The sequence below is a fragment of the Emydura macquarii genome, unplaced genomic scaffold, assembly GCF_026122565.2.
Source record: "Emydura macquarii macquarii isolate MOO-44397 ecotype Brisbane River unplaced genomic scaffold, CSIRO-AGI_Emac_v2 contig_1043, whole genome shotgun sequence".
Lineage (NCBI taxonomy): Eukaryota > Metazoa > Chordata > Testudines > Chelidae > Emydura > Emydura macquarii.
Window position 1 is genome coordinate 15,717,059 of NW_027131180.1, and position 23,345 is coordinate 15,740,403.

The 23,345-nt window shown below is 45.3% G+C and overlaps 1 protein-coding gene across 1 annotated transcript in view; it reads right to left on the reverse strand.

Moving 5' to 3' along the window:
• Positions 1 to 23,345, reverse strand: part of PDXK (pyridoxal kinase) — a 70,455-nt gene that overhangs the window by 29,955 nt on the left and 17,155 nt on the right. The window contains exon 2 of the mRNA XM_067545173.1: positions 12,978 to 13,032. Within this exon, the coding sequence (XP_067401274.1) occupies positions 12,978 to 13,032 (55 nt within the window). The remainder of the gene's footprint in view (positions 1 to 12,977; positions 13,033 to 23,345) is intronic.

Sequence of the window (23,345 nt, forward strand, 5' to 3'; positions counted from 1 at the left end):
AAGCTTAGATAATAAACAATTTGTACTTAGCAAAACGATTGCACATCACTCGGGCAGACTGCAGCACACTGAGAACATCAGAGGGTGTTGGGTAGGCAGTGACAGGGTCAGTGTGCGCTAACCTTTTATCTTTGGAAGCCAAGTTCAATTCCTGGCTCACGTTCTCCAGAAAAGAAAACATGAATCCTTTCATCCTAATTTCTTGTTTTTAAGATTACAAAATCACACACACAGATTTGCTTAATTAGAAGTCTCTGCTCAAGTTAAACCCAGGATTGGAATAGCAGAACATTGCAAGTTGAGGCAAAAGAATATTTCAGAGCTGTTTGGGAAACTTTGCTGTACGCTTCTGTGATCCGTCCGTGCCTAGGATAGCCACCTGAAAATGTCAAGGTCAGGGCAGGCTGCAAAAGGAGAGCAGATTCTCCCAGCACTGGTGGGTGACACCGAAGTCAGACTTCCCAACCAGCCACAAACTGTGCTTCTGATTCCCCAAACCAGTTATCAAGAAGCCAGCACACAAATACACACAGCCCCCTTTACTGCATTTCAGTCTCCGGCCCCCCATCCACCACTAGGTCCAGTAAAGAGACCAGTTATTTAAACTCTATGCTCTTTACCAAAAAGGTTCCTCCTAACCCAAAAGGGTCAGCCACAGTACCAGATCAATACAAGTTTGGATCTTACCCAAAATACCACGCTGCCAGCCAATCCTTTAACTAAAACTAAAGGTTTATTATAAAAAGAAAAACTATAAGAGAAATGTTAAAGGATTAAAGTAATCAGATACATAAAAATGATTTGAAAGCCCATATATATCCAGTTTCTAGGAGAATTGTGCAGTTTGCAGGCTTATACAGTCCCTCTGGCGTACATCCAGTACCTGGATAGGTCACAGTCCTTTGTTTCACAGCTTCAGTTGTAGATGAGTTGGTCCAGAGGTAGACAGTTGGCTGAAAGCTGAACAGGATTGAAGACAAAATGGATCCCAGGCCTCTGCCTTTTATGTCCTCTGGCCCTTGCCATGCTGCTTGTGGAATTTCACAAGAACCAAAATGGAGTCCAGAGTCACATGAGCAAGTCCTGGTGACTCATCAGGTATATCCCTAGCTTCTTCCCCTGGGCCCCTTGCACCTGTGAATCTCTTAATGGGCCATTAAGCAGGCTATTGTTCTGCAGACATCCTGTCTGAGATGTTACCCAGACAGTAGAATTTGAAATACAGATATCTCAAACATATCCATAACTTCCATTACACATAACACATGAACATAAACAATATCATCTTACTTAGCACGTGATAGCCTTTCTAACAGTACCTGACATGGCAGATCTTACTGATGTCAAACAATATAATAAATGCCCTCCCTCCTCCCCCAATCCAGCCAGCGTGACAGTTTCTCCAAATGGTATCTGGCTCAAGCCAATGGTATAAATCTGTCTCATTCATGAGCACTACATTCACTTGCCAAGTTTTAGGGGTTTTCTTAAATATAAATGAAAAGTGCTTTTACAGCCTTTCCTTTCGTCTGGGTGTGATTTCTTTATGAAACTTCTTATTTTCCATATTTACTTTTAAGCCACAGAAGTATCTTGGTTGTGCGATGTCTCCTGCTCTTCAACCCTCTATCATGATGTGTGAAGTCATGCTGCAAGGAAGGGACCAGGTTAACCCATCTGGATTAAAAAGGGGCTATGCCCATGAAGTTTTTTTACACAATTTCTTCTGGGCTTTTCCCCTCCACCACCCTTTTTCTTCTTTAAAAAAAACAAAAAACAAAAAAAAACCTTATTTATAAACTTTGGAATTGGATTGCAACTCAGATCCGAACCAACCTCCTCTAACCCTCTGGGGGAACAGTCTCTGCTGTTTTTCCCTTTTCCCATCGCTCTCTCCCACTCCATACACATTATTCTGAAGCCTGAGTGTCTCCTCTAACGCTCCCCAAAATTATACTGCGTGGCTTGAGTGAAAGCGAGAATCTTTAAAAAGCCTTAAGGAGGAACGAAGAGCTTGTGTTTATGACACATGGCAGACAGGCAGACCTGAGTTTATCTTCAACTCTGCCACAGAATTCATCAGGAAACTTGGGTAAGTCACTTAGGGCTCATCTACACAGCGAGTTACTGCACAGCAAGCCAGGGTGTGAATGTACAGTGAACCTTCTAGCCACACAATAACATCCCATGTGAGCGTTGCTACAGTGCAGCGAAAGTCCTGGAGCGTTTGATGACTACGTTTTCAAACAGTAGTATGCTGAGCCACACTCTGGGACTTTCAGTGCGCTGTCAGAGTGTCCACATGGGACATTACTACGTGGCAAGCAGATGCACTGAAGATTCACGCCCTGCCTTGCCACACAGTACCTTGTCCTGTACACACGGCCCAAAACTCTGGCACAGAGTTTTTCAGTCTGTAAGTGCTTACATGGAGGGATGCTTTGACATAAGGGAGAAAAAGATAGGCAAGGTGCTACTATAATGTGTGACAGATTAGGGCTACCAACAAAGCCAACGGGGTCTAGCTCCCCCTTTAAGTCAAAAGTTCCTTGTGTTTAAAAATACAGACTATTTTTCTGGAACAGTTTCAGGCATGGAATTTGGAGTGACAAAAAAAAAAGGCACATTATATATACATTCTGCAAACTAAACTGCCAATCACTTCTAGAAAGGAAAGCAGCATACAAGGATTTAAAAAAATAATACAAAATAAAGCCCTCCAAACTAGATTTGCATTCTTACACAAGGAGCAAGTTGCTGCACCAAACCATTTTTTTTTTTTTTTAAAAAGCATCTCTGTAAACCGTGAGACAGTTTCTTTTATTCATGCATGAAGCACAATGTCGTTTGGAGGTGAGTCACTTACTGTAATTGTGACGCTGAGCCAGCGACGGTTAAGCAGCCAGCAGGCTGAGTGACCCAAAAGCCACCTTTACGGACACATTAGAAGAGTACTGAAATGGTAAAAAGGGCCATTCCCTATAGATAGTTAGCAAAGCCATGTTAAATAGACTAGAGTCCTTGAAATGTAGGCCTGTATTGAGAGAGAATTAAGAATAGACACTAACTGTATTTTGTCTGTGTTTACCAATATCTTGCTAGAAGTGAATGTGACCTAATTAGCTTGTAGATGATAAACTTCTGTTCCTATCTGTAATGTTTTATTACTATATTATATTGATTCAGAGATCAAAGGGGGATATTAACATTCAGATGAAATTTGTGGTGTAATAATATTTTTATCTTCATTTCTCTTTGAAATTTGTGACTCCACATTGTAAAACTATCTGTGAACTATTTGAATGGTTAATTGCCTTATGCTAATGAATGCAACTAGTTACCGCTGTACGCCAAGGAAAACAAGGTTACTTACCAGTAACTGTTGTTCTTCGAGATGTGTTGCTCATATCCATTCCAATATAGGTGTGTGCGCGCCCCGTGCACAGATTCCCGGAACTTTTTTCCCTAGCAAGCCCCGCAGGGCCAGCTCAGGCGCCCCCTGGAGTGCCGCGCTCATGTCGCGGTATAAAGGGCGCTGCTGGCCCCGCGGGTCCCCAGTCCCTTCTTTCTGCCGACTCCGACAGTGGGGACGGGGGGTGGGTTTGGAATGGATATGAGCAACACATCTCGAAGAACAACAGTTACTGGTAAGTAACCTTGTTTTCTATCTTCGAGTGATTGCTCATATGCATTCCAATATAGGTGATTAATTAGCCATACCTTGGAGGTGGGTAGGAGTTATCGGTGACCTGCTCTTGACAGCACGGCTCTGCCGAACCCCGCATCTTCCCTTGCCTGCTCCACGATGGCGTAGTGCAACGTGAACGTATGGACCGACGACCAGGTCGCTGCTCTGCAGATGTCCTGCAGGGGCACCCGCTCCAGGAAAGCCGCGGAAGAGGCCTGGGCTCTAGTTGACTGTGCCCTCACCGCACCTGGAAGGGGCACCCCTGCCTGCTCGTAACATGTTTTGATGCAGGCGGTAATCCAGTTGGAGATTCGCTGGGTGGAGACAGGTGAGCCTTTCATCCTGTCCGCCACAGCCACAAAAAGCTGTGTCGACTTCCGGAAAGGCTTGGTCCGCTCAATATAGTAGGCCAAGGCTCGCCTGACATCCAGCGAATGTCCTCTCCTTTCCTCCTCCGAACTGTTGGGTTTTGGAAAGAACACAGGAAGGAAAATATCTTGATTACAGTGGAACTGGGACACCACCTTAGGCATAAATGCTGGGTGGGGCCCTCAGCCGGACCTTATCCTTGTAAAAAACAGTGTAGGGGGGCTCCGAAGTCAGTGCCCTTAAGTTTGGAGACCCTCCTGGCCGAGGTAATGGCCACCAGGAAGGCTACCTTCCAAGACAGGAGGAGAAGGGAGCATGTGGCCATGGGCTCGAAGGGGTGTCTCATCAACATGTTAAGGACCAAGTTGAGGTCCCATGGCAGCACTGAGGGAAGGTCCTCTCCACCCCCTTAAGGAACCTAACTGACATGGGGTGGGAAAATAGGGACCGCCCATCCATTGGCTGGTGGAAAGCCGAAATGGCTGCCAGGTGTACCTTGAGGGAAGCCAGGGCCAGGCCCTGCAGCTTAAGGTGCAGTAGGTATTCTAAGATAGCCTGTATGGGTGAGAGACTCGACTGTAAACCTTTAGATTCTGCCCACCCCGAAAACCTCCTCCACTTAGCCCTGTACGTAACTTGCATGGATGGTTTCCTGCTACCCAGGAGAACCTGCTGGACCTGTAGGGAACAGGCCCTCTCTCCCTCCATCAGCCACAGAGTCTCCAGGCAATAAGGTGGAGGGAGTCCAGGTCCGGGTGCAACAAGCGCCCCTGGTCTTGGGAGATCAAGTCGCATCGCCTGGGTAGCGGAATCGGCTCGGTGATGGAGAGGTCGAGCAGCATGCTGTACCAATGCTGTCTCGGCCACGCTGGGGCGATAAGGATGATGTTCGCCCTGTCCCTCTTGATTTTGAGAAGGACTTGGGGCAGGAGCGGAATGGGGGGGAATGCGTACATTAGGCCCCCTGTCCAGTCTATCAGGAATGCATCGGACAGCGAGCCTGGCTCGCAACCCCTGAGCAAGCAAAACCTCGGGCATTTCCTGGCTGATGCGAACAGGTCCAGATGGGGAATACCCCACCTCTGGAAGATTAAAGTCACTATGTCCTGGTGTAAAGACCAGTCGTGGCAGGGTGAGAATGACCTGCTGAGGCGGTCCGCCTCGTTGTTCCTGACCCCGGGGAGGTGAGAGGCAGATAAGTGAAAATCGTGCCTCACCGCGAAATCCCACAGGTGGATAGCTTCTTGGCAGAGAGCCGAGGAGTGTGCTCCCCCTTGTCTGTTCACGTAGAACATAGCTGCCGTATTGTCCGTGAGGACCTGGATCACCCTGCCCTTCAGGAATTGAAGGAAAACCTTGCAGGCCAAGCGGACCGCTCTGAGCTCGTGCACATTGATGTGCAGGGCCCTTTCCTCGGGTGACCAAAGCCCCTGGGTGCCCCAGTTGCGACTGATGTGGGCTCCCCATCCCATATCGGATGCATCTGTGAGGAGCGTCACTGACAGGGTTAGGTCTCTGAACGGGACTCCCTTCATCACTTCCCTTGGGTCCCTCCACCAATTGAGGGAGGACAGACCTGTGGGGGAACCATGACCACTCTAGTTAGAGAATGTCTGTTTGGCACATACACCGAGGCTAACCACGCCTGTAGAGGCCTAAGCCTAAGGCGAGCCAGCCTCACTACATATGTGGAGGCTGCCATATGTCCCAACAGCTGCAGACAATGTCTGGCCGTCGTCGTGCGGGACCTGTGGAGATCGGAGATAATGGCCGCCATTGCCTCGAACCGGGTCTGCGGGAGGAAGGCTCTGGCCTGTACCACATCCAATGTAGCTCCAATAAAATCTATACATTGTACTGGAGAGAGTGTGGATTTCTGTTCATTAATAAGCAACCCCAGTCTGGTGCATGTCTCGCAGGTGAGACGTAAGCTACTTCTCACGTGGGCCCTCGACTTCCCCCGGATCAACCAGTCATCCAGGTAGGGGAAGACCTGTACCCCGCTGCGACGCAGGTGGGCCACCACCACTGCCATGCATTTAGTAAAGACTCTGGGTGCTGAGGAGAGCCCGAAGGGTAGGGACCGAAACTGGTAGTGTCGCCCGGCTACCATGAACCGTAAGAGCCTCCTATGGCTGGGTAATATAGAGATGTGGAAGTACGCGTCCTTCAAATCCAGGGCAGCGTACCAATCCCCAGGGTCTAAGACCGGAATGATTGTGGCGAGGGAAACCATGCGGAATTTAATGCGTCTGATATACTTATTCAGACGACGTAGGTCTAAGATGGGTCTAAGGCCCCCCTTCGCCTTGGGGATCAAAAAATATCTAGAATAAAATCCCCGACCTTCCTCGGTCACCGGGACTTCCTCTACCGCCCCCAGCTCCAGGAGTGAATCAATCTCCTGCACCAAGAGGTGAACATGGGCACGGTCCCCGATGGGGGACATCCTAGGGGAGGAGTCGGGGGGGAAGGCCATGAGCTGGAGGGTATAACCCTTGGCGATCACCTCTAGGACCCACCGGTCCGTAGTAATGGCTTCCCATTCTGTAAAGAAGGGACGGAGCCTATCCGCAAACGGTCGGTTAAGATCCCGGGGAGAAGGAAGAGTACTACCCTCCTGCACAGGGTCAAAAACGTTTATTAACATTACCCCCTTTTGAAGGCCCTTGCTGGCCCCCAGCAGAGGATCCCTGCTGGCCTCCTCTGTTGGGCCCACGATAGCGCTCACGACCTCTCCTCTGCTGGGCGGGTCGAGGCGCCTGCCTTGGTGGGGGTGGCGGCTGCCTCTGGACTTGAGGCCGGGACTGCCGTCTTGCGGCCTGGGGGGTATACAGCCCCAGGAACTTCAGGGTAGCCCGAGAGTCCTTGAGGGCAGGCAGTTTTTCGTCCGTTTTCTCCGAAAAGAGCCCTGAGCCGTCGAAGGGAAGGTCTTGTATGGCCTGTTGAACCTCCTGGGACAGGCCGGACGCCTGAAGCCAAGAACAGCGGTGCATGACGACAGCGGAGGCCATCGCCCTGCTAGCAGTGTCCGCCACATCGCTGGCAGACTGCAGGGCCGCATTTGCCACCGCCTCCCCCTCCTGCAATACTGTGGCAAAATCCGCCGCTTGGTCAGGCGGTAACGTGGCTGCGAACCGTTGCATCGAGGCCCAGAGGTTTAGGTTATATTTGCCTAACAGGGCCTGGTGGTTCGCTACTCTAAACTGCAAGGCTGCAGTAGAGTAGATTTTCCTCCCAAATAAATCCAATTTCCAGCCCTCCTTGTCTTTGGGAGTGTTCCCCTGGTTCCCTTGGCGGTCTCTTTGACTGGCCGCATCGACCACCAAAGAGCTTGGGGCAGGGTGGTTATATAAAAACTCAAAGGGTTCCTTGGGGACATAGTATTTTCTCTCTACCCCCTTGGATGTGGAAGGTAGAGAGGAAGGGGTCTGCCAGAGGTTCCTGGCGATCTTCATGACCCTGTCATGGACTGGTAGGGTTGCCCTTGATGGCCCCACAGACCTTGAGGGCCCAAAGAGGGGGTCCTCCTCCTCAGACATGAGCTTAAACTCCATGCCCAAGTTCTCAGCTGCCCTTTTCAGGAGGTCCTGATGGGCACGGAAATCAAACAGGGGAGCCCTGTGATCCCTGGCCGCCGCATCATCCGGAGATGAGGAGGAGGATGGAGGTATGGGTCCAGTGGAGGGTCCCTCTCCTGGCTCAGAATCCTCCTCTGAGACCTGCCCTTGTGTTTTAGGGAGTGGGGGTACCGGAGGGGCCACCGCAGATTGCAGGGACACTGACCCCTGGGCCATGGGAGCATTCCATGGTCCCCAATATGGCCATTGCCATGGCCCTTGGCCCCAACCCGGTAGCTGCAAGGGTAGTGGCTGCTGCACCGTAGCCCGTTTGCCTCCAGAACCTCCCATGCGTCGCTTGCCACTCCGACGTGGAAAGCGGCTAGACGACGATGATGTCGACCGGTGCCGATGTCTGCAGTGCCGGTGGGAGGACGAGACCGGGGAAGATGATGTCGAGGACCTGCCCCTGCGTCGGGACAACTTGCGGTGCCACTTACCCCCTCCGGAGCGGGAGCGGTGCCGGTGAAGCTGAGGAGACTCTGTCCTCCAAGTCGACGGTGCCGGGCCCATCGGTGCCGTAAGTGCCGGGCCCATCGGCACCTGGCCCATCGGTGCCGGCATGGAAAAAGGCTCCCGGGTTTCCGGTGCCGACAGTCGTGGGCTACTGTCCCTCGATATACCGGACAAAGACCGGGACCGGTGCCGGGACGGGCTCCGTACCGGAGTTCGCGAGCCCGAACTACGGCCTTTGCCGGGGTCAGAGCTGGATCGACGGCGACCCCGGCGATGGACTCGGGACCGCCCACGGTGCCGCGGTACCGAGTCGCTCGACGACCTAGAGTCGGAGCTCGGAGGGGAGCCGACGCACTCCACCCTCCGTGACCGTCTGGATGGAGACTTAGACTGTGAACGTCTCCACCCACCGGGACCACCCAGCGCGGGTTTGCCCCGAGACGCAGGTCCCTTGCCCCTCGGCCGAGGGGGGGACGGAGGCGTAGGCATGGCCATGAGGGCGCGTGCCGCAGTAAACTCCTCCGGCGTCGACGGCCCTTGCAGGTGCACTCCCCCACCCCCAGGAATCGGGGGAGGCAGCCCACGTGGAGACACCGAGGCCGGAGTGATCTCCACGGCCCGTGGCTGGGGTGTCTCCTTACTCCTCCTTGTTTCGGTAGCAGGGAGGAGTCCTTAGGTGCGGTCAGGGACCGTGCCGTCTTCTTTGGCACCTTCGGTGCCGGTGTCAGTGCCGAGGACGGTGCCGGTGGAGGGGCGCTCCGCACCGACGACACACTTGGTGCCGACGGTGATCGAGATGGCTCGGACGCTGGTCAGAGCGCTGACTCCATCAAAATAGCCTTCAGCCTAGCATCTCTTTCTTTTTGAGTCCGAGGCTTGAAGGACTTACAGATCCGGCACTTGTCTCGTCTATGTTGCTTCCCGAGGCACCGGAGGCAACGGTCGTGTGGGTCGCTGACCGGAAAGGCTTTAGTACAGAGATCACAGTTCTTAAAGCCTGAAGAGCCCAGCATGGTTCCAAGAAAAAGAACCCCGTTAGGGGTACTTATCTCTAACTATTAACACTATCAACAACTATTTAACACTAAAACTCTAAAGAACAGTCAATAAACAAGCTAGGGTACGAGTGCTACTTGCAGACAGCAAGAGGCACTAGTTCCAGCAACTGTCACAGGCGGAAAGAAGGAACTGGGGGCCCGCGGGGCCAGCAGCGCCCTTTATACCGCGACATGAGCGCGGCACTCCAGGGGGCGCCTGAGCTGGCCTTGCGGGGCTTGCTAGGGAAAAAAGTTCCGGGAATCTGTGCACGGGGCGCGCACACACCTATATTGGAATGCATATGAGCAATCACTCGAAGATAGAAACAGAGATTAACTTCAAAAACAACAACAATGTACATTATCTAATCTTCACCCAAGGAATGCCCGCCATGATCATTTACTGCCAAGAGGCTTGTCTGCTGAACTTCAGCTATAAAGGAACTTTCGGGCCTGATCCTGGTATCTCAGATCTGCTTAAACTTTGTCTGGGAAAGTCTAAGTTGCAAGACTGGGATCTCCAGGCCTCCCCTGGATTAGCCCTGCAAATCTTCATGGAAGAATTTGAACAAACTCTGCACATGGATGGCCTATTGGACTATAACCTATTGAACTGATTCTAGAAGGACTTCTTCAAATCAGCAGCCTCACCATCTCTGCCATGAAACCTAAGAACTTTTTTCATATTGGTATATATAATGATCTTTTAACCATAGCAACTCTCTCTTTTCTTTTTTATTAATAAACCTTAGAATTAGTTAATAAGGATTGGCTGTAACCATGTATTTGAGTAAGATCTGAAATATTCATTGACCTGGGGGGTAATGTGTCCAATCTCTTGGGACCGATAGAGCTTTTTTTATGGTGAATAAGGTTTTTGGTAACCCTCACTATATATTAGACTTGGCTATCTGGGTGGGAGCCAAAGGCTGGATTGCTTAAAGGGAACTGTGTTTTGGCTTTTTAAAAACCAGTAAGGATTTACAGAAGTTTTTTTGATTACTGCCTTGGTGAAAGCTAATTATAGAATAAACCACCAGTTTTGGGGATTGCCTACCTTATTCTTCGCCATTTGCCCTGATTGAGCATTCTCAGCGTGGCTCCTCCAGCAACCCCGGTCACAGTAAACATACAGTAAATACCCCTCACCAGACAACATGGCACATGGTTAAAAACACTGCTTTGTATTCAGGATCACCAGCGACTATAGAAAGTTGCATTTTCTGAGCAATAGTCAGCAACAATATCTTTTATTTTATTAATTGAAAATGAGAACAAAGATGGCAAGCATGATTTAGAAGAGCAGACCCATTAGTTGATAACAAATGACAAAATACAAAGCGCTAACAAGACCAAGCTTAAAAGGAAAAGACAGGGGGAAGGGCCAGCGGGAGAAAAGATAAGAAGGATTAAAAAACGCAGAGTCCCAAATGTCATACAGTGGACTTTTCCCCCCATATATAAATAAAACACACCCAAGGAGTTATCTGTGCCTTCTGGGATGTGGAAGTCCCTTATAATTTAGATTTCACAAAAGCAGCTGAATTTCAGCTCTTTAACAGAAGTTAAGCCATTTGTCTTTCTCACAACAGTGCAGCTGAATGAACTCTCATAAGATCTTGGTCTTTAACAGGAGGCAACACTGCTCTTCCTCACTTCACTGCAATATTTGACTCTGGAAAATTGTTACAATATACAAATAGTAAACTAACTTGGCATTCAGTGCTGCTTTCCCCCTAACAACAAAGACTGCGTACACTTGGTTATCGGGGTTTGTCTGTATGCACACGTATGTATGTATGTATGAGCATATGGCTCAAACACCAGAAGGCAAATTAAAAGAACCCAACATTTTTTTCTTTTTTTAATAATCTCATGATGTTAAAGGCAGTCTCATGATTTTTTAACTCTTGGGGTTGGCAGTACCTTGCCCCTTTAGAAGCAAGAACCACTAATTTTGTTACTCCTCCCACCATCACCAATAGCTGCCAAACCTCCACATGGCCAAATCCTCCCATCATAACCCCTCTCCCAGCAGGCAAACCTTTCCAAATCCCTGTGACGACCGACACTTCTGGAATTAACACCAATTTTATCAAGTTATCAAAACACTGAAAAACATTATCGTGCCAAAAATGTGAAAGGAATTCAGATCAGCTCTACCTCCAGCAATGTGAGAGCACCCTTGTTCTGGGTCAAAGGCAACCAGCTAGCTAAGCAGCTTTTGGTCAGGGCTAGCTGCATGTGAAAGAAACGTTCTCCATGCTTAAATTATTACTCCCTCTACAGCTTTCCCATAGGACCAGCATACTTTGGCTTTCTAAATACCTGTGGGACTTTCTTTCATCTTCCTGACCCAAGGAGTGAACTCTTTGCTCCACTGAAGTCTATTGCAAAACTCCTAAGGACTTCAGTGGGGCCAGGATTTTACTCAATGCTTCCTAGCAACCTCATTTATCCTTCCTGAAAATCACTGGAATTACACAAGGTGAGAAGGCAGAATCTGGCCTATGTCTAGATTTCATGAGACATGTTTCAGCACTTGCTCTTGGAATTTCATTTGCAGTTAGTTGAGAGCACTAATTCTTGTTGCTCCAAGAGCATTCTGCACACTGCTTCAGTCAGTGTTAAAAGTGATACCCCAACTCATGCAATGTTCTGAGCTTCTCAGAGATGTTAAAACAGATAGCTTTCGAAAAAAGCTAAGAATTCTCTTTGCCCATAATTTATATACTCTTAAATGCTCTGATATCACCCTCAGTTGGTAGGGATTTTTCTACGGAGTTATGCATGACAAAGCATAAGAAAGGCACCTAAAGAGAATACAAGTGTTGCCAGCTCTCACAATTGTTATACCAAGTCTCACAATACTGGCATTTCTCGTCAAGCTCCAGTGAGTGGAATCAACAGATTATTTGAGAATCTCAACTTTCTTTTTTTCTAACCCTCATGGCTGCAGAGAAAAGCTTGGAAAATGTGACAAAAATGCACCCAAAAGGCTCACAAACCAGAAAACAAATAAGAACCCAAAATGTATTACTTTAAAAAAAATACGACTTCAAGCCACTCATATTTTGTGGGAATCAGGCTCAGGATTTTTGAACGTACTGGAATACTGATAAAAGCAGCAGGTGATTCCCTGTACAAATGTCACAGCCGGAGACTCCTCCACTCTCGGTTAACTTGTGTTGGTGATGCAGTATTTGGGTTCTATTTCACTGCCTAATATTTATATTGACTGGTATCTCCTTACACGGTTTTATTTCTTCTAAATTAGCTAACAAAAAAATCCATGCATCACTAAGCAGCAGAATGTCTACATTTAAAACACTGCAGCTGCACCACTGTAATGCTTCCACGTAGCCACGCACTACAGTGACGAGAGGGGGTCTCCCCGTCACCATTGTAAATCCACTTGCCTGAGGGGCAGTAGCTAGGTCAACAGATGAATTCTTCGTCAGCCTAGTGCTGTCTACACAGGGACTTAGGTCAGCTTAACTACGTTGCTCAGGGGTGCGGCGTTTTCACACTTCTGAGAGACGTAGCTATGCTAATGTAACTTTTCAGTTTAAACCAGCCCTTAGATTTAAGCCCTTATCCAAAGCCTATTGAATGCAATGGGTTTTTCCTCAGGTTTTGAATACTGTCCTCCTGTCTTGAATCCAAAAGGAGATCACAGGGTGATTGCATGTTATTGGGAAGAATTCAATCAAGCACACTGAGTGTTTGGTAGGCCTAATCCACCGGAGAGCGGATGTACAATAGTACTTCAAGAGCGCATGTATGTGCGTGTGTGTGTGTATTTACCTGTGTGGTTTGAAAACTGGACAGAATTCACAGGGTCGACTTCAAATCCCAGAACCTGAAACACAGAATAAAAAAAATCCTATTATTAAGAACAGAACTTTACTCTGAATGCCATTCATATCATAAGCAGGAGACAAACGTTACCACAGTCTGTTACACATTTAGAAGCTTAGAATGTGATTTAAAATAAGAGCTGAGTAACCACACAGTGTTCAATATACAGTATTTCAGTAGAGGAAGGGCATGGAGAGATACACATGATGGACCTACCAGAAAAGGGAGCTCCGTATCTGAAAAAGAAGGCTCACCTGGGGTCCAGGAAGCAGAGGCTGGGGTGTGAAGTAAGTCCTGTACGGGCAATGCCACAACTACAATTCAGGGGGCCAAATGAACATAAAATGAGAGGGGGCAATGGAGGATGAGAAAAATAAGAAGTTCTCATGGTTCTGAACAAAAACTAAAAAACTTTTTGACAGATGTCAAGGCCAGAAGGGACTGCTGTGATCATCCAGTCTAACCTACTGCATAGCCTAGGCCATAGAACGGCCCCAAAATAATTTCTGTTTGAACTAGAGCAGGTCTCTAAAAAATAAATAAATCCAATCTTGATTTAAAAATTGCCAGTGACAGGGAATCACCACAACCCTTGGTAAGTTGTTCCAGTGGTCAGTTACCTTCTCTATTATAAAAGCTACACCTAATTTCCAGTCTGAATAGGTCAACCTTCACATTCCAGCAACTGGATCGTGCTAGATTCTTCTTCTCCCAGCATTTGCAGTGCTTGCTGAGCCCCCCCAACAGCCACTTTATCAGCACAATGAAGGGCCCTATGGCCACCATGAAATCTAGTCAGTTGACATTCATCAACAACATGCGCCATTAACTGACGGAGGCCACAGTAATGAAGTGGGTCGTTGTGCAGACACCATGTGTCACGCAACCCCCTAGAGCTAGACTGAAGAGTCCATTATCACATATGTTACTCGTGCAGGTACTTACAGTGTAATCAACGGACTTGCTTAACCTTCTCTTTCTAAGCACATTGAGCTCCTGGAGCGTGTTTTCCAAGCCTCTAATCATTCTCATGGCTCTTCTCTGAAACCTCTCCAATTCATCGATGTTCTTCTTGAATTGTGGACACCAGAACTGGACATTGTATTCCAGCAGCAGTCACACCAGTGCCAAGTACAGAGGTTGAATAACCTGTCTACTCTTACTCAAGAGATTCCCCTATTTATATCTCCAAGGATCACACTAGTCCTTTTGGCCACAGCATTGCACTGGGAACTCACATTCAGCTGATTATCCACCAGGATCCCCAAATCTTTTTCAGAGTTTTTTTTATGGCAGGTGGGTGAAAGAACACTGTTTAGAGGCAAATTTGGCTCCAAATTTAGATATCACAAGCATAAAATTTTTATGAAACTCAAGACCATTAGAAATGATTATTTTTGAGATTTTATTTTGATGGACATCTTATCTTTAAGACATCCTAAAACAACAAACGAACAAACAAATATATTCTGACTGTTTTAAGATGAGAGAAGTGGGGAAAAAGCCCAAAGTAAACATTTGTTGCCACCTCTGCCCTCTGTTAAAAATAATCTATTGTGTTATTACTAAAAACAAGGCGGGGAAGGGGGAAAAAAAATCAGTGAAGATTTTTAACCTGACACTGTCCATTTACAAGAACTAGATAGCAAATGCTATGTTTTTTAACTGAGGTACAAGCCATGCTACAGTTTCATCCACCACTAAAGAAAGTCTAATACAAATCTGACAATGGTTTGATATTTAGTATTTGTTTTCATATCTGTTTTGCTTTTAAATATACATTTCTCCTTAGAGGAAGAGTTGCTATATATAGCTCTGAGTCACAGGGAGACAACAATGATGCAGAAATAATCGTGTATGATCCATTTTCAGGAGATTTGCTAGAGGGTTAATTGAAGCTTTTGCCAGTCACGCTCTTCAACGGGAGGCACATCTTTTCCTTGTCATCAACCGGGTAATACCCTCATGTAAATCAAGACCATGTGAGCAAGTCGTGCCAGCAGTTAAATTATCTTAAACACAGACACACACAAAACTGGCATGAGGAAACAAAAGGTTGGAGGAATCTGCTGCAGATGACTTTCTCTCCTCCTCATAGACACTATGCGACCATAGTTTTGCAGAGCACGTTAGACTTCACACACAGTCTCAGAATCAATCAATCAGTCTCTTACAAAAAGGCAGGTGTTGGCGTGCAACTAGAGAAAAAAAGAATCAGATGAAAGAGCTAGACAGAGAGGTGGGTGAGTACCCATTGGTTCTGTTAAAAGTTGTGTCAGGCACTACACCTGCCCCAGAATCAGTCTGTAGTTTTATAGTTATGCACACATTGGAGACAAAAGCACATCTTTCACACATCATCAACAGACAAAGGAAACTAGGAAATGGACTATAAACAAAAAGTCATCAAATGTACAGAGTAAACAAACTAAAAATAGATACAGAAAGTTCCCTACTTTCTTTCAGATGTCATTACTTGGAACATCCAAGCTGATCATAGCAGACAAATATCACATTCCTGTGCAATATTTAAGAGAGGGCCTGTATAACAGAGACAGGCCCACACAGGTATTAATATCTCTGCATCCAATCAGCTTCTCAGTATTTCCCCAATGGGGTCACATGTGGTTTCTGCTGAAAAATAAGAACTAGCTGATCGTCATGGTTATTGCAAGATGTTTGTACAGAAAACAATTGTAGTGTTATGTAACATGTACAATATTATGTTCCAGAACTACTGGGACCTACCACCAGAGAAGGGGAAATCTGAGAGCTCAGCTCACCCACTCAACATGAGAACAATGAACATCTGTGGAGAAATGCCTATGTTTACTAACTAGATGCAGGCCAGAAATTTACAAAGACAAATGAACTCCAGGAAAGTTCTTGGAAGAGGGGACTTCCCTCCTGCTGCACACACTGCATGGCTACGTGGCCATTTTTAGCTTGCTAGCTCAATCAGATGTAGTGCAGGTATGTCTCCTCCAGCTGGAAATCACACTTTCCAGCTCCATTGCAGGCATACTCTTGCTCTTCAGCATTCAGCACTCCTCGGGAGAAGCTGCTCTGTGTCAACAACAAAATGCTTTTGCAACCAGTGTTTTAGAGAGAGAAAGAGAAGGCATGAGTGCTCCAGGGGAAACTGAGCTGCAATTCAGACGACGCTAGGAGTTGGATAGCTTCAGTTTTGTCATTGCTGTCAGGCAGGATAAATAGTATCGCACACCAAAAACCCATAACATATAATGAAGTTCAACCTAGTTTGTCATGACTTCTAACTTGTCTTCAAAGGCTTCGTCCAAACTGTGATTTAAAGAATAACGTTAGCATATTAGCTAATGCAGGCTAACATTACATGTGTGAACCCTCGTCTAGACAAGGCCAAAATGAATACTAAAACTTAACACTATAGGAACATAATATTCGTTATGTACACACACACACACACACACACACACACACACACACACACACACACACACACACACACACACACACACACACACACACACACCCGAACTCTGTAGCAATGATTCATCCCAAACAATAAAACATTGCTACTCTGTTTAGAACAATTTCTTGTTATAGAAACTCCCACCAATACTAAAGGTGTTACTCCTAGATAAGGGCAGGGGAAATTGAGGCTCAAGAAGACTTCTCTCTACTACCTAGAAAAAGACTGATAGCCTACCTAACCTTCCTGACCACACACAGGAAAGCAGAAGCTCAAAGGAACTACAGACATGCCACCACCCTCCAAAACATCAGGTTAAAATATGACCCTAGATCAGGACCCTGGTGTCTACAGTGAGCCAGTCTAAAACTCTACATCCAACACTACCTCTGAGGTTTGATACCCAGATTTGTTCGCACAGCTCTGGCTCAGTGACTAAATGAAACCCTATTGTTCTTGTTTATGGTGTTGAAGCATTCCTGGGATAATTCTAATTTTGTTTAAAATTTGCTTTTTTCCCCTCCCCGAAGGTATCCGGGTTATATGTTTCTCTGACCGATGCATGTTATTTCTTCACCCCAGCTCCACCATTCCCAGTGGAGAAGAACCAGCTTAAAAATCTTTAAAAGTTTACCTAACTGTTATGGATAGCTCCTATATTTAGTAGAAATCAAAGATTGTGGGGGAGCGGGGGGGGGGGGGGATCATCATTTTCAGTTTGTTGAACTTGTGTTTTTGAACTTGTGTTGTGAACCCTACGCACTCTGGGTTCACACCCTACTGCAGTGGTATTTGCACAAAATATGCCTTGGGAGGTATATTTTAAAAAACTACCACCAGACTGGTCAATATTATTTTAACATGCATTTCACAATGGTGTCTGGAACTATGGACACTCCCCAATATTATGCTTTAAAGGCTGTGACTAAAAGCTGTTTAAGCCAGGAATGTCAGCAGGAGCTGATAAGAAGGTTCTCCAAGACAAAGAAAAGAGGCCAACACCACAGACCAGATGCAGCCAAATTCAATAGGCTATTCATTTGTACTGAGATTGTAGGAATAACATTTACTTTGTAAAATTGCAGCAGAAAGCATCATATTAGAATACTCCAGGAGACACCTTAATCAAAATGGATTTGGCCACCCAGAAAAGACAGGAGGCCAAACCTCAGGGGCTCTAACTAACTCTTGAAACAAAGGCAGACCTTGACATACAAGGACACACAGAGAGTTTGAATTATCCTTCACCTGCAGAGACAAGGAAAACCAACACCTTGGCCTCTGTGGGAATCTTGGCTAAGAGTTAGTCAGCTATTGCTGGGAAAGGAAGATTGGTGAGGAAACTACCTTGAACAAAGCATGTGGCTTGCTAAAGTTAATTCTTAGCCCTTACAAAATGTTTTTTACTTTAGTTTGTTTTTTATCTTTATTCCTTCTACATAGCATCACGTAACCCATGTCTTTCTGTTAACAAACTTGTTTTATTCTTACTGTTAACCAACTCAGTGCTGTGTTTGAGGGAAGGGTGCGTTTACCCCAGTTAAATTAATAAGTAGTAATGTACCAAATCTTTAAAGAAGCAGCAAACTTAGAATCTTCTGTGACTGTACAACGATATGGGCTGTGCATGGCAGAGACAGCTATGAGGAGTTCCGGGGCTGGAGTTCATTGATTGTTACCTGCTATGCAAGGTTTAGGCTGAGAGAGCCTTGAGGAGTTTGCCAGTGAGGAACACAGACTGGAGTCACAAGGAGCTGACACACAGTCTCACCTCCAGTAAAACTCACTCTTGCTGAGGCGGGGTGGGGGCTGTAACACTGGCTCACAGCTCTCAGTGCTCCCAGCAAAGAGTTACATTAGTCAACTTCATTTTGCCCATGTGATGGTGTATACATAGCAACAGGGATGGAAAATGTAACTAACACCACAGAAATTAGCAGAGGACTATGGGTCAAGTGCACTACCTGAAATTAAAGTATATGCACCTTTGAAAATGAGTTGAGTTGATATCACTGTACATAACATTATACCATGCTCCTGAGACAGATAAGGGATGCAAAATTTTAACCCCCTACTTCTAAGATTTCCTAGTTGAATGTTAACAGTTTGAGACAAAAAAATCTTGAGATCCAAAGATTAGTTCTGCATCAAAATAGACTAGGGTAAGTTCCCACTAACAGTTCTGTAATGTAAAGGATAAAATATATGTTTATTCTAAGGAATGCTGAAAGCTATTCCTATACCTACTTTTGTGTAAAAATTTTTATTCCTTTATTTTTAACTAAGGTTCCTCAAAAAAAAAATAAAAATAAAATAAAATAAAAGTTAGCTTGCTACGGGGCACAAAACCAACATTTTAATTTCACTCTATACATGTGTTCATCTAGCAACAAATCAGTTAAACTCAAATTTCATAGAGTTTAAAGAGAAGTGGCACCAGCAATTGCATTAGCTTCTAAACTACACTGAATAACTTTTTAGTGCTACTTTTTATTTGTGTTACCATATCACCTAGATGTCCCAGTCACAGATCAGGACATCTCTGCACTAGGTGCTGTAAAAAACACAAAACAAAAAAGACGGTGTGTTTAAAAGAGAACAGGGTGTGTTTAATCATTAGAAACAAGTAAAAAGAACTATTTGCAACATCTAATAGATATATAGATTGCCAAACAAGAAAATCATGGCTTTTATTAGTTGTAAAACTGCAAGTATAAGGTTTCCTAATACATCTGTGTTTACTTCCAATTCAAAAGATTTGAGCACCACAATAAAAATTAGGGATGTGGCCAACATACTTCTAATACTTACGAACTTCATTAATTTTGCTTGTAGAGATAACATTTGCACAAATTTAATCATAAAACCTGCCATTACAGTCAAACAGGTATACTGATAGTCAGAATCTTACTCAGGGATCTAGCTTTGTTACAGTGAAATTCAATGAAAACAGTTTTCTTTTCAGATGCCATTTTGTCCTCTGTAGCTGGGACAACGTAGCACTTTGCCCTCTGTGTTCTTGTGGTCCTGCAGCCAGCTGGCATTTTAATGTGGCTCAGATAAATACAAATGCTGTGCGCACATACAGCAATGCAACCCAAGCCATTCTAAGGCTAAGGAGAAAGGATCTGAAGTAACGAGTGAATAGAGAAGGAGGGAGGGCAGGAGGAAGAGGAAGGTAAAGCTGATGAAGAAAAGAAAAAATGAGCCTGAAAAAAAAAAAAAAAAGATAAAAGGGTAAATTGGATACAGGATTTTTCCTTCTCTCTGAATGAAAACTGAATATTTATTGTTACTTCTGTATTTCAGCCAGGGACATGACACATGATATATTTAGTTATTTTTGCAAAGGAGAGGTGTGATGTACTTCGATACAGAGGTTTTCAGTTTACCTACAACAGAGTGAACTTCCTGTAATCATGAGACCTATGTGAACTTTTTATTTGTATGGTAATGACATTTTTAGTGAAAAAGTGTTAAATGAACTCAACAAGTGGGAGTAAATTGAAATTACAGACCAAATCCTGCAATCTTTATTTTGTTCCAGCTTGTGGATATCAGTGGGCGTTTTACCTGAGTAATGAATGCACGATTCAGGCTTGGCTGACTACTTAAATACCAAGAAACAAAAAAGGACCACGGCATGAAAAACAGAACAAAGCTTATTTTGAAAGGATATCACCCCACTATTTTCTTCCTGGTACTAAGTTATACATCTGAGTCATAATGTATAATCCTCTGCATGATGACTGCTTGAAAAAAATACTTTAAGTGATCCAGAAGTTTTTAAAAGCTCCCTGTTGAGTATGGGTTACGGGACATTAGGCACAAAATAAAGGAAATCCCTTGGAATACAGAATGGGTGATTACCCTAATTTGGCTTTATATGAGATTGCTGGGAGTTGCTATTCTATTGCCTTAAGAAAATTCATCCACAGGAAGTTTCCTTGAAGGACTTCTAAAGAAAAGAGGTATGAGCTGGTCTAAGGACTACAGAGAATGTTTCAAAGTTGAATACCAAACAACGACCTATTTCAAAGCCTTAGCTCATATGGACCAAGGCAAAAAAAGCCTGTCAAGAGGAGGGGACTTTCTGTGAAGCATCTCTAGAGTTATCAGGTGACAAACATCATGATTTGCAGACAATGCAGGGCACCAGCGATAACACATGCAAATGTGATAACACGCATACAAAGGAACTTAACCACTCACAGTGGTAACTTCACACTCCCACTCAGAATTGACCCTAGATTGGGCACATGCTTTGAAAGTCTGGCTCTGTAACTTGTGTGTTCATCTTTCTTAAAGGATTTATCCTGAAGGCAGCCACAGTATGAGGAGAAAGGGATGTTGTTCCACTTTGCTAAGGAGAAAAGGAAAGTTACCCTACCTCTAGAAGATGATAAACTTCTAGATTCTAGTTTTGAATGGAGGATCTTTAATATTTCGGCTAGTTTGCTTTCTCTTTCCCCAGAAATAAGTGTAGGATGTTATTTTATTATTTGACTTTTTTCATTTTTAACTTTTTCCTACTATATAGCAAAATTCTCATTTAATAACAGTTTACAAAGTGGTAATGACATTTTTATGTATGATATTTTAAGGGGGGTACAGACCAAGTCAGTTACTACCTTTCCTTCATATGGGAAAGAAAGTTACATATTGACAACTCACGGGTATCCAGAAGTCACCTACTACAGGACAGACCCAACAAAGAAAACAACAGAACACCACTGCCCATCACCTACAGCCCTCAACTAAAATCTCTCCAGCACATCATTAAAGATTACAACCTATCCTAGCAGATGATCCCTCACTTGCTCAAGCTGTGGGAAGCAGACCTATCCTGGCTTACAGACAGCCCCCCAACCTGAAGCAAATATTCACCAGCAACAGTACACCATACAAGAACACTAACCCAGGAACATACCCCTGCAACAAACCCCATTGCCAGCTCTGCCCACACATCAACTCCAGTGACACCATCACAGGTCCTAACCACATCAGCCACACCATAAGGGGCTCATTCACCTGCACATCTACTAATGTAATATATACCATCATGTGCCACCAATGCCCCAAACCGAACTGTCACAATGCAAAAGAATAAATGGACACAAATCAGACAAAAAAATGGTAACATCCATAAACCAGTATGAGAGCACTTCAATCTTCCAGGACACTCTGTAAATGACTTGACAGTTGCCATACTTTTACAAAACAAAAACAAAAACAAAAAACAAAACAAAAAAAAAAACTTCAAAAACAGACTTCAGCAAGAAACTGCTGAGCTTGAACTGATCTGCAAACTTGACACAATCAAACTGGGTCTAAATAGGGATTTGGAATGTTTATCTCATTACAAGAAGTAATTGTCACTGTTCACACATTCTCACCTACTAATCAATGGTTAGGAATAGGCCTCAACTACTTCCCCATTGTTGTTCCTTAGTCTTGGATACACACACCTGCTATCTGATTTCTATTCTTCACATCTGACGAAGTGGGTTACAGCCCAAGAAAGATTATGCCTGCAGAAATTAAATTTGTTAGTCTTTAAAGTGCTACAGGACTCTCGTTGTTTCAACATTTAATGCTACTTTTCCCTCAGAGCAATGGAACGGTGGGTTAATATGGACCTTTTCATTAAGCCAAAGATATCCAGGAACAGCCCAAAGGCACAGCGATTTAGTCATGACTGAGCACAGAACCGCAGGCTATTTAACCTCATCTCTGCCACAGATTTGCTTTGTGATCTTAAGCAGGTCACTTCAGCCAAAGTTTCAATAAATGTTTTTAAAGTGTCCACTAATTTGCTGCCTTAGTTTCAGGTGCCTAATTTAGGACAGCTTGGGCTGATTTACAAAGAGACTGCATGCACGCGTACACGTACACACACACACAGAGCTCCCACCAACTTCACTTTGAGCTGATCATCAGGCTGATCTCCAAGGCAGAAGTAACTCATGCTCTTAGGCAGGTGATGCCCCTAATCCAGTTTCTGTCTGCACACAATTTCTTTCATCTGAATTTGGTGGTGCTTTAAACCCAGGCTAGCAAGTGGAGACTAGAGCCCCGGTGCCACTTTCACTTGGGCTGGTAACCTGACCACTGTGCGATGAGGATACAGGCTCACACTCTCTCGAGTGCTAATAGTCCTCATAATAGTTCCCATAATTCCTCTAGCCCATATGCCGAGAAAGATAGGCAAGTTCTCCCACCATTCACTGGAAAACAAATGGCTCAGTTTATTGCAGCAGAAAGAACCATGGGATATGCCTCCCAAAAGTGCTAGTGACTCACTTGGGTGAGTAAGGCACCAGTGAGACCACAGTACTTTGATTACAGTTGCTCACTCTCAGGCTAACCTGGGTGCTGATCACCTGAGTCACCTCTGCAGTGAAGAAAAACCCTTAACAGGAGGGAGACGGATGTGAGAAGCAGGGCAGCCCCAGTGCCACTCGTTTCTTTTTGAATTGGGTGGGGTGGGAGAAGAGAGGTGCTAGCAGCATGGCTGGGGCCACTACAGTTGAACATGATCTGGAGGGAGAGGAAGTAGATCAGCCAAGATGTGTGAGGAAGAGCCTGAGTGCCCAAAGACTTCTTGTATACCTAGAAGAGGAGCCAGGACAGCCACAGCGGAGCCCAGCAGAGTGGGAGTTAACTAATTCTGCTTGTTCCAAAACTCAGTTGATATGGAGAACAGAATTTTGGGGGTGGGGATAAAGTTGTTTTGGTAGAGGCCAGGACTGATTTAAACATGCACAGACTGAGGGAAGGCAAATTTTATCACCCAGGCTAGTAAACTTAGCACTTGGGAGAGAGAGCGTCAACAAAATGTTCAAGCCCTGCAAACAACC